Source organism: Myotis daubentonii, chromosome 13 (genome assembly GCF_963259705.1).
Source record: "Myotis daubentonii chromosome 13, mMyoDau2.1, whole genome shotgun sequence".
In the NCBI taxonomy this organism is placed as follows: Eukaryota; Metazoa; Chordata; class Mammalia; order Chiroptera; family Vespertilionidae; genus Myotis; species Myotis daubentonii.
In genome coordinates this window covers 36,643,153-36,660,860 of record NC_081852.1, presented here as the reverse complement: position 1 = coordinate 36,660,860, position 17,708 = coordinate 36,643,153, and the positions used below count along the sequence as shown (strand labels likewise).

The 17,708-nt window shown below is 44.2% G+C and overlaps 1 protein-coding gene across 1 annotated transcript in view; it reads right to left on the bottom strand.

Moving 5' to 3' along the window:
- Positions 1 to 9,345, bottom strand: part of PAPSS2 (3'-phosphoadenosine 5'-phosphosulfate synthase 2) — a 70,689-nt gene extending 61,344 nt beyond the window's left edge. Inside the window, exon 1 of the mRNA XM_059662728.1 lies at positions 9,061 to 9,345. Within this exon, the coding sequence (XP_059518711.1) occupies positions 9,061 to 9,087 (27 nt within the window). The 5' untranslated portion in view covers positions 9,088 to 9,345. The remainder of the gene's footprint in view (positions 1 to 9,060) is intronic.
- Positions 9,346 to 17,708: the final 8,363 nt, after the last annotated feature.

Genomic DNA, 17,708 nt, shown 5'->3' with positions numbered 1-17,708 from the left:
GACCTCCTGGTTCATAGGTCGATGCTCAACCACTGAGCCACACCAGCAGGGCTTTCTAAAAAATTTTATTTATTTAATAAAATGACTAAACCGTTTGAGAAGTCTTAAGGAAGAATAAGCGAGGTTAGGGGTGGGGTTTGAATTTTCTAAAGAGAAACAGGCTAGCTAGCAGCTAACTCATTAGTCAATAGAGCCAAATATCAACAGTACAACGATTGAAATTTCTTTTGAGAGCCAAATTTTTTAAACTTAAACTATATAGGTAGGTACATTGTTAATTAGGGTACTCCTAAGGCTTAGGAAGAGCCACACTCAAGGGGCCAAAGAGCCGCATGTGGCTCGCGAGCCGCAGTTTGCCAACCACTGCCGCTAGCCAGTCACAAAATATTTCAAAATAGTAAAGTTGCATTTTCCAAACACTGTTCTTTGGTCTGTATTTCTGTCTCCAGAATGTCAAAACAAAATGCTAAAGCTAAATCACTGATAACCAACCTGAAAGTGTTTTTTTTTTTCTTGTTTAGCTTTTAGTTTTTGTTTTTAGTGGAGGGGAAATATTTCCCAGTTTAAAAAAAAAAAAAAAAAAAAAGGAAACAGCTCTAGCTGGTTTGGCTCAGTGGATAGAGCATCAGCCTGCGGACTGAAGGGTCCCAGGTTCGATACCGGTCAAGGGCATGTACCTTGGTTGCGGGCTTGATTCCCATTAGGGGACATGTAAGAGGCAGCCAATCAATGATTCTCTCTCATCTCTGATGTTTCTATCTCTCTTTCTTTCTCCCTTCTCTCTGAAATCAATAAAGATATATTTTAAAAAAAAATAAAAAAGGAAACAAAGCTGTAGTAGAAAATGGGCATGTGGTCAAGAGAAAAGCGCGGGAGAGCAGTTAGGTGATGGTCCCCTGGCTTAGTGGCAGCATCACCAACTAGCTAGCCAGAAAGACGGCCATGAGCTTTAGCCAAGCTCTTAAATGCTGTGTATCAACTGTAATATAAGGAGCTTGAAGATGAGCTCTTAGTTTTCCTTCCAGAAATTAAACGATAAAAATACATATTAAAGAGGGAGCAGCCTAACTAAAAAGTAAATACTTTAACATTTTAACTTAGTAGTTTTAAAAAGTCAGTTGGGAATTTTATTGCTTTGGGCCCAAGGCCACTGTAAGACTGGGCAGAAAGTTGAAAGACTATCAAGGTTTTGGGTAGGGTGGTGCCATTAGAAAAAGTAAATGCTGTGTTTAGAACAGATTTAAAGACAGAGTTTGAAAGAACTAAAAAACTATAATTAAAGAATATAAGGCTTTAGTAGCTATAGTTAATTATGGCAAGCACAGTTCCTGGTTGGGCTATTCAATAAATATATGTCGAGTAGATGAAGTGAACAGACACATAAGTGAGACCTGACAGAAACTAAAAAGGGAAAGGATTTTAGAGACTTTAGGAAAACAAAGTACACCATGGGACCACCACCAAAGGACCAAAAAGTTAATTCAGGATTTTAGCAGTAAAAAAAAATGCAAATAAAAATCATCACCAATGTTTTGAATTGCTGATTCTGCTAGAAGTTGGGAAGGCATGAATTATCCATAAGTAATGATTGGGGAAAGGTGGAGATGAATGAGGTAATGGGGAGAAACCTCAGACTTTATTGTAAGCAGTTTGACTTGCTAAGTAAAGTCTGCAAATGATTTTTAAAGCACATATGAGGCATAAATTAAAAAGAAAAAGTAATTGTAGTAAAATTAGAGTGGATGTAGAAGCTTGGTGGGAGAACACCTTTCTATTTAATAGGTGGGATGCTGCCTGATTTATGAATCATTCAATAAAGCCAATTAGATCTTTAATTAAAAAAAACTTAGTGGATAAAAAAGAATGTTTTAAATAACAAAACATATAAAGCAGATGTTAACTAGATATTTAAAGCAAATATAAGCCTACCCTAGAAATGATCAAGTTTAATGATGAAGCTTTTGATATATTTATGTAAGTGTTTTATGGAAGCTTACTTTTATTGCCAAAATTTAATATTTAGTGCTCAAGTGAGCTTGTCATGTTTATGTTACAGTAGTGTTTCCACAGTACCAGTTATAGCAAAACCAACTTCAGTAGTAAGTTTGAAATGCAGAAAGAGTTGCTGATAAGATGTTAAAGGAAATCACACCAGCCAACTGATGGAAGTCATTTTATACACAATGTGTTATCAAAGGCAAGTTATATTTCAAGTTTTAACCCAGTGGCTCTTTTGCAGAGAGAAAAAGTATTTCCATCTTGTGCACCAATTTGTTCTAAATTTTAAAAAATATTTGCTTATCAAAAAGGCAGAAGAAAATAAAACCCAAATTTTTTTTAAACCCCAATTTTTAATAAACCCCGCATTTATGATCAACCAATGAACCTTCATGAAAAGCTTTATTTAATCTTTATCCAAGGAGAAGCAAAGGGAGCTTAGACACTGGTGTGAGTTTGAGAAAGGAATTGCCCCTTTACCTGGTGCTGGGCTTGGGTAGAGAGGGACCAGATAGCATTAGGGGTTCTGAAAGCCAAGGGCACTGGGTGTGCTTCTGAGTTCAAACAGACCCCAGGGGAGAGGAGGCATTGGACTCCTGCAGCCCGCAGAGCCCCTAAAGTCCCAGCACAGTCCCAGCAGTGTGCTGGGAGTATGGAGGAAGTATCAAGCTTCACTGCCCCCACCGCCCCGAGTTGTGCAGGAGCAGCACAGGGACCCCCGGATTCCCAAAGAGAGCATGGAAGAAGCAAGGAGAAGTGCCAAAGCGGAAGGGCCTTTCAGACAGGAATGTGCTTGTACTGCACCAGCACTGAGGAGGAGGCAGGGCAATGAGCATCTCAAGGACCCTGCACAGGCAGAGGCCACCGAGACGCGGGGAGCATCCCCCACCCCAACTTTGTAGGGGAAAGGATTACATTAAATATATCTAGCTGAAGCTTACTGTTCTTAAAGTGTCCCCTTAATAAGTATGAAGTAGGTATGATATGAAACATGAATGGTACATAGGAATCGAGATGAGGCTGAGATTCCTGTCTAGTTTATACACACCGATCCTTCCATAAAAACAAATAAAAAAATGTGTGGTTATAATATAAAATCATCTCATGAAAAACATCAAAAAGCTGAGGGAGGAGGAGAGGAGTCCTAAAGTTAAAATGCCACAACGGTGCTGCTTTTACAGGGAAGCTTATTTTTTTTTAAAACATTGAACAGTTGTGGTCTAATCAGTTAATTTGTATGCAGCAGTGTACACTTTCACATACAATTACTGGCCTATGCTTTAAAACACAATGCTTTGTTACAGACCCAATCTGTCCACTTCTCTGATGGGTCTGAATACAGTATTCCTGTCTTAAAAAACAAATTCCAAGAGCTGACGAGACAGCAAGAAACTGCCAGGCCAAATGCTGCAGAAAAGCAGGAACCTGAGAGGTAAGCAAGCAGGGAGGCACTTGTATCCTGGTAGGGGGCGGATCCGAGCTGATTGACAGCCTCACGGGGAGGTGGAACTAATCAGAGCCCAGAACCCACCAAGTGGGGCGAATAAAAAGGCCTTCCTTACACGGAGGGTCCTAAGAGGCACTCCCTACAAATAAGAGTCAACCAGAATAAACCCACGGCCCACTCTGAAAGGCTGCAAGGGCAGGTGCCTTGGCAATGAAAGTATACGTAGGGAGGTGGGGTCCCCGAGGTGTTGTATACAAGGGCTGGCCCTTGCGTGCAACATTGCACGTCAAATTTACGTCCTTTTACGCCCCCTGGGTGGTCTAAAAACCCTGCAGTGGGCTAAAGGGGTCCCAGACTAGTAATGCCACCAGGCACCTGGCAGAAACAAAAGCAAATGGGGGAGGGGGGCGCGGGAGGCCATTCATTCTAAGCCTCGATGAATCCCTGAGTAGTTTTTCAGTGGTAATGACAAATACCCAAGCAATAATAAGCAAGCCCACAAGAACAGACAGATAACCGGGGTGGGGGAGAGGTTGGGGGGAGGGGAATCAAAGAAAAATCTAGATCCTAAAGCAAAATCATTCTCTAATGAATTCTGTAACCACTTATGCAACTAATATTTATTGAGCACCTACTCTGTGCCAGGCTCTAGGCCAGGCTGCTGGACATATGCCACTTCAGCTGTCATATGAACAAATCACCCAGGGATGAGAGGTTAGTTGAACTGCCATTATATTTATATTTATGTATTTACTGTTCCTTCCTGTGTTTTCCTAAGACTTCCAACACGAGGACCGGTGAGTGTCCATTATTTAGTGATAGATTTTGAAACGCACAGTAATCTCCAAGGACTGAGATTGACACTGTTGATTCCTTTCCCAGACTTTCAGTCCCTAAAGGTTCCATGTTGGAGTTAAGCCTAATTATCCCCTAAGCAAACTACAGAGCCACGTGCAGAAGCAAAAATGTGATGAAAGACAAGGAAATCTACCTCAGAGACTTTGAACTCAGAGTTAAGGACATCTATCTTTACCTGTAAAAGTCCAAACAGATGATCTTAAGAGAAAAGCATGAATTGGACATTAATTTTAAGGTAGAACTGGAAACAGCTGAAGGCACAGGAAGGGTGGAAAGAATTTAGTCCATAATTTACTTATACACAGATTGCCTTTCTCGGCCAAGGTGGTGGGCAAAGTCTTGCTAATATTTGGGTTACTCTGGTGCATTTTTACACTAATTATCAACCTTTGTCTCCTGTCTAGCTTTTCACAATAAGGATTTAAATAGCCTCTACACTTCAACATTTCCTTACTCTTATTATATACTAGAGGCCCAGTGCATGAAATTCGTGCACAGGTAAGGGTCCCTAGCACCTGTCCACTGCTGGCCAGGGCCTCCCTTCCTGCGGTTGGGCGGCTGGCCCCACCCCCGATTGGGGGAAGGGCTGATCGGGGGTGGAGCCAGCTGGGAGGAGGGGCCGAGGGCGGTTGGTGGCCTCGCCCTCTGGTCAAACTTCCGGTCAAACTCCTGGTCAAGGGGACAATTTGCATATTAGGCTTTTATTATATAGGATTATATAAATATTCTGGTGGCTGTCATTTACTGAGCCTTCAGAATGTTATGACTTGTGCTTTCTTCTCCTTGTTTGCCAGACCACAGCAGTGTAATAATAATAATAGCTACTTACTCTGGGCCTGGAACTGTACAAGACACTTTTTAGGAGTTATTTACTCCTGAGAACAGTTGTAAGGGGTAAGTCATTGTTACTCCCATTCTGTGCTCCAAGTTAGACAGATCTGAATTCAAATCCTGTCCTGCTTTTGTCATTTCTCCTCCCCTAAAAGATAAGGCTCAGTTTCCTGGGTGAAGGCTGCTCTGGGGATGAAATGAAATACAGTGTGGCTGAGTACCTGGCCTCTAGGAAGCTGCAATAGTTACTCATCATGAAATTCATGTCTTGCCTTAGGCAGCATCTTCACCTAGCTGGCAAACTGCAGCTTGCAAGCCACATGCGGCTCTTTGGCCCCTTGAGTGTGGCTCTTCCTAAGCCTTAGGAGTACCCTAATTAAGTTAATAACAATGTACCTACCTATATAGTTTAAGTTTAAAAAATTTGGCTCTCAAAAGAAATTTCAATCATTGTACTGTTGATATTTGGCTCTGTTGACTAATGAGTTTGCCGACCACTGAGCTAGACAATCTGTTGCATTTATGAAGAGTGTTACACTGTCAATACCCCTTCACTTCCTTCCCAACCACTGGCTTGTTTGATCCTTTGGAAAATATTTTAATACCTTATTGACCTTTTGAGTAACTGTCTGTCAGCCTTGGAAAATGCTAATCCAGGAAATGATGCAAGAAGGAAGGACCAGGACTTTGCCTGTCTTTCCAGTCCTCTGGAAGCAGTCTGCCTCCTTCCTTCTCCTAGGTTTATGTGTGTGTGAAAGGGGTGTGGGGGTAGCCAGTGTTGGAGGTAAGTCAAGGGGGGTAGGAAGGGATGTGACATGTAGGTGTCCTAGGTTTCCAAAAAAGGAATGTGCCACCTTCCCTTATAAAAGAACATGTCTCTTTTTCTTTTTCTCAAGCTTGTGAGAAAATCATCCTACTTTCTCTTATTTAAACCAAAACTACGTACTTACTCTTCTCACAGTGGTCTGGATTGAAAGGCTATATTCATCAACATGACAGAAAATCCTGGGAAAGATGTATTCACCCCAGTGTACTGCCTAGCACACAGTAGGGACTCAACAAATATTTGAAGTTACTGCAGTGACTGTAGTGTGTCCTCTGCTGGTAATGCAGAAAATAATGCAATGCTTCCTCACTTTTAGATAGCCTCCTATATCAGCAAGATTCACCTGTCAAATAATTAATTAGTTGAGAAATCACACAGGTGGACAGATTTGTGTTTGGCCTGCAAGGTTTCAAAATACATTTTGAATGAACATTTAAAGCTTCAGAGATTTCATAGACATTTATAGCTGGCTTGCTCTACCCTATAGTATCTATCTGGTCCTTCTGGGAACTTGTGCTGGTGCCTGGATTATAACTGTGTTCTTGAAATCAAAGTTCACAAGTCCTGTTAGCTATATCAGGTGTTAATTTGATTATAGAAAGACCTCCCCCCACACACACCACCGAAACAAAAGCTAGAAGGCTCAAAATGTGTAAATACAGAACCCAAACCCTTCAGCCCTCAAATTCTCTCTGAAAACTTGACTCTGCAGTTCCCACTATCAACTTGTAAAGCCCAGTTCTCAAACCCTCCAAGTTCTCAAACCCTCCACTTCACGGGTTCTTGCTAACCAGAGGCATGAAGAGGAAAGACCAGGGCCCCTTCACTCCTAATGCTTGAAAAAGCCCTCCCACCCCCAGCAGAACTGGGAAGGAATTCTTGATGCAAGCAGGGAGGAAGCTTTAAAACTCCACTGACATAAAAAGGCAACTAAATGCCACAGTAGCTTGTCATTTAGAAGGTACCATTTAGAATTTTATAGAAATTAATCAAATTAAATAGGCCTAAAACACAAGTGATTTTCACTTGACACTATTTTAAAATATATACAATACTGAGAGTCTCCCCACTTTAAAATAAAAATCATTCCTATAAAGGCAGATAGATCCTGACCATTCTCCCTTTTCACATGGATGCCACCTCCCTCCTGGACCCTCCTCTGCTGGCCCAGTGTGGTCTGTTGAAACCACAGGGCCCCCTTTACCTTACTGCTCAAGCCCACACTTCTAGCCCCTGCATGGCCCCTTCACTCTCCTTCCCCAATTCTTGATTTTCCATTGCTCCTCCAACCCATCACAAATACTCCTTAAAGATATTTCAGTAATAAGCATTATATAATACTAACTAGAGGCCCGGTGCACAAAATTTGTGCACTGAGAGAGGGGGTCCCTCAGGCTGGTCTATGCCCTCTCACACTCTGGGAGCCCTCGGGAAATGCCCTACTGACGACTTAGGCTGGCTCCCCACAGGAGTCGGACATCCTGAGCACTGCCACAGAGGCGGAAGAGGCTCCTACCACCGCCACTGTGATCACCAGCCATGAGCCCGGCTTCTGGCTGAGCAGCACTCCCCCTGTGGGAGCATACTGACCACCAGGGGGCAGCTCCTGCATTGAGCATCTGCCCCCCCTGGTGGTCAGTGCACATCATAGTGACTGGTGGTTCCACTGTCATGCAAAAACCGGCTCTCCGACATCCCCCCAGGGGTCCTGGATTCTAAGAAGGCACAGGCGAGGCCAAGAGACCCCACCGATGCACGATCTCGCCGGGGAGGGATATGGGAGGTTGGCCATCCAGGATGAACCGTGGGAGGGCTTCAGGGTGTGTGGGGCCCATCTCAGTCCTGATCAGCCGGACCTCAGCAGCAAGCTAACCTACCGGTCAGAGTGTCCACCCCTGGTGGTCAGTGCATGTCATTGCAAGTGGTTGAGCGACCTTAGCATATCATTTGCATATTACACTTTGGTTGAATGGCCAACGGATGACTGGACACTTAGCATATTAGGCTTTTGTTATATAGGATAGTAATGATACGATTATATATTACTGATACATTAATGATACATTACTACTACTTACAGTAATGAATATTTATTGAACACCTACTATGTGCCAAGCACAAGTTTAACTATTTAAGAGAAGTCAGTCCATTGAGCTACCCCCACCATCACCTGAGGCTTGCAGTGTGGTAGCTAAAGATGAGTGCCCAGCAGTCAGACTGCTGGCTGGGATCTTAAGAAGGCTTGCCGACCACCTTGGGTGTGGTCCAAACGCTGGACCACAAGGCTCCTTGAGTCTATGATTACTGCTGCCATATTTAAGGACGTGAAATTTACAGAAGTCCCTATGCTAAGTGGAAAAGGAACCTTTGTCTTTGGCAAGCCCTCTGTTTCCCATAAAAGCGATGTCCTGGATTAATTCTGGATAAAACGGAGCCTCCTCAAGACAATCCCCTCATCTTACTCCAAGTCGAGGAGTCTCCCATGACTGAACTTGAGGTGCCACCAGAGCCAACAGGGAGCTGACTTAAGCTAAGGGTTAAATCCTGCCAGTGTAGAGGAGCAATTTCCTCCAGCAAGTCTAGATAATTGCCGCTTCCTCTATGAAAGTCCGTCATTGGAGTCCAAGAAGGGTCAATGGACAAAGTTCCAATGACCGTCGCTGGCGTGCACCCAGAGGCCAGACCTGGCAGAAGCCGGGCCAGCTCGGCCCTCCACCCGCTCGGTATCCTACAGAAGAAAAGGCGGGTCTGGAGAAGCTCTTGGAAGAAAGGACACATCCCAGCTGTGGTCCTTCCTCTTGATGGGGACCTACTCTGCAGGCTCCGGAGGTCTGGCCGGGGCGTGACCACTCCGGAGCGCGGAGGTTCCTAGAGGCGCGGGGCGGAGGGGCGCAGGCCGGCGAGGGCTGCCCCGGGAATCCCGGCCGAGCCCGCTCTCCAGCTTCCCTCCTCCCCGCCCTCCTCCTCCTCCTCCTCCCCCCGGCGCCCCAGCCTCCGCGCCGCGGCTGCCTCCTCCCGGGGAGGGTGGGATCCCAGTGCCCCGGGGGGTTCGGCGCCCCCCGGCTGGAGGGGAGCGGGAGGCGGGCGACTCGAAGCCTACCGTCCTCGGCTTCTTGACCCCCGACATGCTGGCTGCGGCGGCGCGCGGCGCGCTGGACTCGGAGCCCGGTTCCTGGGAGCGGAGCGGAGGACGCACGGGTGGCGGTGGCGGCACTGCTGCCCGACTCCCGGGAAGGAGGTATAAAAAGGCTCCGCAGACACGTCGCACTTCCCTTGACCAGCCCCCTCCTCCTACTCCTCCTCCCGCCGCGCTCCTCTCCGCCCCGTCGGCTCCGCCGGCAGCGCCCAGCCCAGGGGACCGGGACGCCGCCTGGGCGGGGTCAGGCCGGGCTCCCTACTCGCGGGAGCGGCTGGGCCAGCTCGGGTCCGAAGCAGGACCTGGCAGCCCGAGGGGCAGACCCACAGGCCGGGCGCGGAGCCCGGGGTCAAGTTCGGCCTTTCCTTTCCCACTCTCAGCTGGTCCCAGGGCACCCCCCGCCCCCCGCCCCCCCCCCTCACCCCCCCCACTCCCCTACACCCCCTACCCCCGCGCCTCTTCCAGGAAGTCTTCCTGCCTCTGGGACCCAGAGTTTATTTGGTTAAGGACAAGGATGCTTGAACCCGCCGGACTCGTGGGCATGGGCTGGGGGGGAGGGGGGGCATGGACGCCCAGCTCTAGCAGCGACGGCCAGCTTTACTGATCCTCACTCTGCTGAACTCCGCCTCAGTCTCACGCGCCCCCGCACCAGGCGTTGCGCCCTACATCCTCCTCATTTTACAAATGAAGCGGTTGAGGCTTTCAGACTTTCTCGAGGCGATATTCCAAGTGAGGGGATTCAAAGCCGAGCCGTCGGCCTGGAGAGCCCAGGTTCTCTACGCCTGTATCATCACTTACGATGATGATAACATCATGTAGTCGCGTTGCTGGCCCATGCATTAAGTGCCAGGCGTGGTGCTAAGAGGGTTACATGCATGCACTCCTTTGGAGCTCACATTTTCCTGTGGTACACACGGGCCAGCTGACGCCCTGCTCCTTCTCACAAAGTCAAGTAAGGAGGCCAGCCCCAGAAGATGGCCAATGGTAGCACAGGGACTCGTTTCAGTCCACATTCCCCCCCCCCCCCCCCCATACTAGTATTCCTATAGTGTTTCTGTGTGTTTGGCAACCAGGATGGGCCCTGTGGGGAAGAGCAGAAGTCCAAGGTGAGAAGGCTTAAGGCTAGACCTCAGGGCTCCAAGGTTTTATCAGAGGACAGCATGAGGCAACTCTACTAAAGAGCCCAGATGTCCGGACAAGCTGAGGTAAGGAGGAGAGGAGCTGGGATTAGTGACAGGCACGTTGAGGACAATCACTGGGTCTCACACCCCTTTGTACCCTAGCTCCTTGCATAATGCCACAAACAGAATAGGACAGCCCAGGGAAAGAACCATGAAGATATACAAGAGCCACACGGCTCATTCCAACTTTGGCCGTCCTTCTGTGAGAGGACTGGAGAAGTTTACTCTAATTGTATTTCTGGAAGACAGCCAGCTCTCCAGACAGACACCTGAAGATCTGAGTGTTCACTGACTGCCCTTCTCCATGGGAAGATGGAGAAGAGACATAAATCAGGAGTCAAAAACTTAAAAGGCAGCCTACATGTTTTCACAGTGTCAAAATGTCAGTATATTTATTTTCTTACTCATTTTGAGTAAGCTGCCACCACTCCCTTCAACTGCTAGAGGGCAAATACTGGGTTTGAGTTTCTGTATTGGACACAAATGAGTACGTTTTGAACTCATATGATTTAAACAGTAATATCCCATTGTAATTTCATTGGAGAAAAAAACTTTTGTATCAGTTCCAACCATGTCTTGAACCCTGCCAGATCCTGCCCTAGGAGAAAAGGTAAATTAAGTACCGATGGAGAAATAATAATTTGCATAACTGTTGTGTGGTTTTTTTTCCACATTGCCTTTAAAAAACCCCCATGCTCCTGAAACAGAAGAAAGTTAGAGGCAAACCCATATTCTTGAAACAGAAGGAAGTTAAAGGTAAATTCCTAGGGCTACTCCCCTGTAATTTATAGGTGGGCAATGTAACCTGCAGTGCTGAGAGAAGGGGGGAATCTGAACTTAGTGTTGAGACTAAGAGCTGAGACTCAAACCCCAAATGCTCTGTGCATAGCACCGCAGCCTCTAGGTCAACTACTTCAAGACCCATGATAATTGTAAATTACCTGGTTTTAGGTTTGATTAATTCTCAAATAGTACTTTCGAACAGATATTATTTTACTGCTTCCAAAGACTTGTGAAATAGGAGGCCTGAGCTCCGTTGGGCTTAAGCTGCGGGTTGTTTTAAGATCCTTTAACATCACACATCGTCAGTTTAGTTGTAGTGCAACAATGGCAACTCACTAAGAGGCAAAATATTCACTCTTTTCTTTACCATCCCACGGTTTTTCTCTTAAAGGGATTGTCTTGAAATCTTCATCTCACTACCTTAGGAGAGGACATTCCTTCTGAAACCATATGAGCAACTAGCAACTTAACTTTTGGAGTCTATGATTCCAGAGCATCAGAAGTGGGAGAAGACTCACTCAGGAGAAAGGAGGAAGGGTTGGGCTCGTCCTTTCACATGGACACACTCTTCATAACTTTCTCAGTAATGTTCCCTCCCATACTCCACTGTAAAACACTGCAGCCTACCCTGATTGTACCGACTCATAATCCTTGAGACTACTCACAACATTTAACTCATAACATTTGCATGAGGTTTTTGTTTTTTGTTTTTCCTTCCAGGAACTCAATGGGCTTTAATAATTAACTTAATGAGGTGGTGATTATGACTTTGTCCTTTTTGTTTAGAAAAGATGGCATAAGTCAGCTCACCCAAATAAGCAAGGGAAACATATATATAAAGAATGCCAGTGTTGGTGAGACATTTATGCCATAGGTTCTCCAACACATTTGGGGGTGGGGGTCGGGGGAATCATCACATTTTAGGGGACAAGCTTGGAGGCACTGTCCCTCCATGATCATTCCAAAGAAATGCAGCTACATTGCCCCCTAGTGGCTACGATGCACCAGGACCTAATGATTGAAACCCGCTGTACAAAGATAAGTTCATCAGTTCCCTTGGGTCAAGAAGCCCTTACAGTGGTTCTCAACTTTGGCTGCACAGCCAAGGTTGAGAACCACTGCCTTAGAAAGTGGGCTAGGATCCACTCTTCCCAAGCACAGTACTACCAAGACCAGCAAGATGGGGTCCCTGTCTCAAGGAACTCACTATCTAGTGAAGGAGACAGACAGTGTTCCCCCACCCTGACCCCAATCATTTCAATTCAATACATGACTTGGACAGGGAAAAATGACATTTTATTTTGATGTAAAACACATGCACTTCACTAATCTTTGATGTGGGGCTAAGGGCTTCTATTGTGGTATGTGTATGCTGGTGGGAGTTCCAAAAATCGCTCATAAGGTGTCTTCAACAATTTCCAGTTTGGGATTTTATAAGGTGGAGTTTAAAAATCAAGAGCACTTAAATAATCTGAGAGGAGATTCCGAGATTTTTATAAACCCCTTCCCCATCTTTGTCTGTTCTCTCGCCTATACCTAATTCACCAGTACAGTTTTTAGCAGCTTATCTTTCCAAAGGACCCATTTGTTTTCACAGAAAACACAACTCTTTTTTTTTCACTCATATACTATTTACTTAAGTCACATCTACTAAATGACTTATTTACAGTAACAGACACAACTGGCATACATAGCTTCAGGAACAAATGCAATGGATCCTGGTGAGCACCCATCTTAGGGAGGGGAGTGCAGAAGTATGTGGGCATTCCAGTGCATTCTATTGTCAAAGAGCATTCAGTATGCTGTGGGCACCAGTCATTATCTCTTCCAGAAGAAACTGAGAGCATAGATTAAACTGGTCAGTTAAAAGAAACAATTACTTTGGGAGCACAGAGGAGAGACATTCAGTCAATTATAATCTCTGGAACTTTGGAAAGAGGGGCAATGGAGAGTGATGTCAGATTTTCTTGGGGAAGAGAATGAATGATACATGAACTGAGACTTGAAAGAAGGCTTGGTTTTGCCAGTCCTCTTCCCAAAGTGAGGGGGTATGTGAATTAGAAAATTTAAAGACAGAGCTGCATGAAAATTATAAGTATCTGTATTGCTGAGTTTAGGAGATATAATAGAAGTGGGGGAGTTGTTATAGAGGACGTGTCATATACAATCAGGCGGCTACATGATTTTGTGTGCTCTCTTCTTCATGCCCATCAGAATGCATTAGCCATATGGCTGGCCTTCCATCTGTTATTAGTCATGGGACACTTCCCACGTCCAAGGATGAGAAGTCACTGTCCATGGTCTGGTGAGGCAGATGGATATGGACACAAATAATTCCAAGGGAATGTGATAAGTGCCTGAATATAGATATATTTGAAAGTACACACACAAAGGCAATGACTTAATTATGAAGAAATTCCAATGGATGGTGATCATTTAGCCTGAGTTTCAATGATAAAAGAACGGTAGATAGGAGGGTGATCTGCCACCTTACTAATGGCCCAGGCTGTTTGGGCTGTTGTTCTTGAATCATTCACTTCCTATGTTGCCATTCCCTACACCACCTTCCGGGATTGCCCGAGCCTGTCACTAAAGACCCAGGCGGAGCAGAGAGAAGCTGCTGACCCCCGGCCTGCACAGCATCACTGACCCTGTCACCAAAAGGCTGCCACCGAGCTTAGGCAGCCAGAGGCAAAGCCACACGCCCAGGCAAAAGTACTGCTCTTTTCCCACTTCGTGGGTGGAATCCAGTCCAAAGTTTTGGTCTACTCTTTGTGTTAGTTTAAAAAGAAGTGCAAGTTTTAGTTTAAGTACATGATATTCAAAGTAGAAACAGTTAGGATATTTAGGGAAATTCTCTCCAAAACTCAACAAACCTCAGTGAAAACAAGTCAGGCAAATCATATACTTCAGTCAATTAATTGCCTGAATTTTCAGCCTTTGATAGGTTCTTTTAACGGATGTTTAGCGAAGTGGAAGATAACTTAATCCATGTCTCTTAGAGGCTTTAAATTATTAGGAAAAGACCAAACTATAAACTTAGCTAGATTTTAAGACATTTTATAGGAAGGAAGGAAGGAAGGACAAAGGAAGAAAGAAGAAAGAAGTGGACATTGTGATATCTGGCCTAAAATATCCAAAACACGATATTTTCAGAGAAATTAGAGTTATTAGAGAAATTTGTCTCCAATGACAGGACAGAAATATTCCATTTAGGAATGACTTACATGGGGTTACATGGTAAGTATTCTCTTTTCCAACATAACTGAGATATGTGGTGATATATATTAATATAATTATGAGAGGATATCATAGAACTATAAATGGATGGTATATTTGCAAAAAATAATATAATATGTTGAGCATAATTTAATTTATTAGTGGGTCCCAAACCTTCTGGAAGGATTGTATAAATTTGGACAGTCACTTCATGGAATGATAAGCAATAAAAAAATCAATATAATTATTCTCCCTCCCTCTAGCTCTCTCTCCTCGCCCTTTTAGATAAAAGTAAGAAAATCCTTAGGCATCTTGAAAGTATTATTAGAGTGTTTTTATGGGTACTAAGCATTTTCTAAAAAATTAATAGCTCTACATACATATTACTATTTTTCAAATGTATTTAGTTGCAGCAGTAATGAATCAAATGCATACTCATTTAAAATGTTAGTCAAATTCATTTTCTAATCTTCATATAATATTTTCAATCATTATATACAAAAATACAACTACAATCATAGGGGTTATCTTGGTCTCCTAAAGATAAATGTGGCAATAAAAATCATAATATTGGCCAAAGTTACATGCACTACCAAAACAAACATATCTGAACCTTGAAATCCAACTATTTTTAAAACATTGTCTATTCTCCATTTACCCCACCTCCAAACACACACACTTGTTTTTCTTTTCTTCACTTAAATTTTTTTAAAATTGATTTCTAGAGAGAGAGGAAGGGAGAGAGAAAAACATCAGTGTAGCCCTAACTGATTTGGCTCAGTGGATAGAGCATCAGCCTGTGGACTGAAGGGTCCCAGGTTCGATTCCGGTCAAGGGCACATGCCTGGGTTGCAGGCTTGATCCCCAGTAGGAGGCAGCCAATCAATGATTCTCTCTCATCATTGATGTTTCTATCTTTCCCTCTCCCTTCCTCTCTGAAATCAATAAAGATATATAAAAAAATAAAAACACACACATCAATGTAAACATCGATCAGCTGCCTCCGGCATGCCCTTTACCCAAATTGAGCCCCAATCTGGGCATGTGCCCTGACGGGGGATCAAACCCTCGACTATTGGTGCATGGGACAATGCCCAACCAACCAAGCACACTGGTCAGGGCTCTTTTCCTCACCTTTTGTTTAGAAAGACAATTCTGCTCTGGACAGGGGGAAGTTCTACTGAAGCTTCAAAAGGTCTCAAACTTCGCTGTATGTTATAACCATTTGAAGAATCACACACCTGGCTAATTAAAATCTGGGGGTGGGTCCCAGGTATCAGTAGTTTTGAAAGTTTCTCTTCAAGAGACTCATTGCTTCCCCAAAGTGAAGCATCATCAAGATGGCCTGTTAAATGTGTGGACTGCTGCCCCTCCTCCACACCCAGAATTCCTCCTGCAGGAGGTCTAGGGTAGGACACAGAATTTGCATTTCTAACAAATTCCCAAGTGATGCTGAGGCTGCTGTTCCGGGGACCACGTTCTGCAGATCACTGCCTTAGATACAGGTCTTCCAACTCACCCACACCTTTCAATTTTTTATAGGAAATTTAGAAAATAAGGAAACTAGATGTTTGCAGAGACAACCAACCTTGGATAGTCTTTTAAAATCGCCCACATTGTGAAAAAATGTCTTCCAGGGTTAATGGGGAAGGAAATAAGACTTTATCAGGAGTTCCCAACTCGGACTAATCATTAAAATCACATTGGCAGTTTGAAAAAAAAAAATGCAGCTGCCTGGGCTTCCCTCCCTCCCTCTCCATCTATTCACCTCTGGGTGTGAGTCTACTTTGCAGCCGGTGGGGAACCTGCTCTAGCCAATGGTTCTCCCACTTCACCAGGCACAAATCCCCGGGGTGCTCGTGAGAACACACATTCCTGAATCCCACTCCTGAAATTCCCTTCTGAGATCACGTCGCCTGATTCTGGCTGCGGGTTCTTAATGAGGCCTTGGTATTTTTGCTCCCGGATGCTTTGTTTCTTCAGAGCTCTTTCTTTTTCTATAAGGGCTTTAGGCTTCAAATCCAGAAGTCTCTAGTTACATTTCCTACTTTGTATCCTGAGCCCAGAATGGTCTCGCTTGAATGGTGGAGGACCAGGATGGGGAAATATTGTCCCACAGTACTATTTTTTTCTAATATTACTTATCGAATAATTTATCCACTTTTCTATCGGTTTGTGGTGCTTCCTCCAAGATGCATAACCTTAGCTGGCAGGGGTCTCCCCCCAGCAATTGTTAATAGTAATAGATCCTTATGACTATGAGCCCCTATGAAAAGCGACTCAGTTACAGATAACGTGGAACTTTTTTGCCCATTTGCTTTTCTAGACTAATTACTGAATTATTTTATTAAACTCCCTAACCCTGCTACCTAAAATTGTATAGGGCCGCTATTAAATTATTAATAAAGAAATTACATACTAATTTGGGGAGAATTGATATGATGGTTAAGTTTATTCTCTAGCAAATAGTATCTTTATTCTTGAATCTCATACATGCAGTAAAGTAATTCCTATGGAATTACAAATGAAATTCCTACCCTATCCCCCTTTCTATCATTCTTGTTTTAGAAGAATGCTAAGGATGATTATATTTGCTTAATTTAGTTTTGACAGTTGCACCAAAATTATATAAGATAATAACATTATGGGAAGCTGGAGGAGGAGTATACACAAACTATCTGTACTACTTCTGCAATTTTTTCTGTAACTCTAAATTTATTTCAAAATAAAAAAATTAATAAAATGCATCACCAGCAATATTCCGTGCTATCACAGTCTTAATAATGATATTTTATTTTATTTTGAATCTAAAAGGAAAAGAAGAGGTAGAGAGAGACAAAAGAAGAGGAAAAAGGGCTGATTAAAAAGCATGTGTCCATTTTTTATGAAATGATATGAGTTGGAATTAGCTGTGCTGTGAGTGATGAGAGAGGGTAAGGCCTGCCCTTAGCTTTGTCCACACTCACCCTGAGTGCAATGGAAAGGACGACATGGAAGCTTTAGATTTGATGTGTCTGTACACTCAGAACTAATGTTTTCACCAGCCCAGGACAGGTTGCTATGAAGAGGACCAGGCAACGGCTCCCAATTTGGAGAAGGCAGAAATTTAAATGTGAGACAGAGAGGAACTCAGTATTGCCAGCAGAAGCTAAAACATGACGAATCCAGAATTATCAGATGTCATGAGGCAAGGAAATCCATGAGTAAGCAGAGCTTTGAGGTAAAGGGGAGAAGCACAGACACCACAGAAGCAGAGGCCTGGAAAAGCCGTGTCAGAGACGGTGGGTTCCCTGCAGCAGGGAGCAAAGGACGCCTGGTGCTGGGCCAGGGGAGCTGCTGGGATCCAAAGTCCTACCAGCGTGCCTCTCAAAGGAATCCAAGTAGACTTTTCCATCACAGTGAAGGCTCCTCTGGTCAGAAACTCTGGTT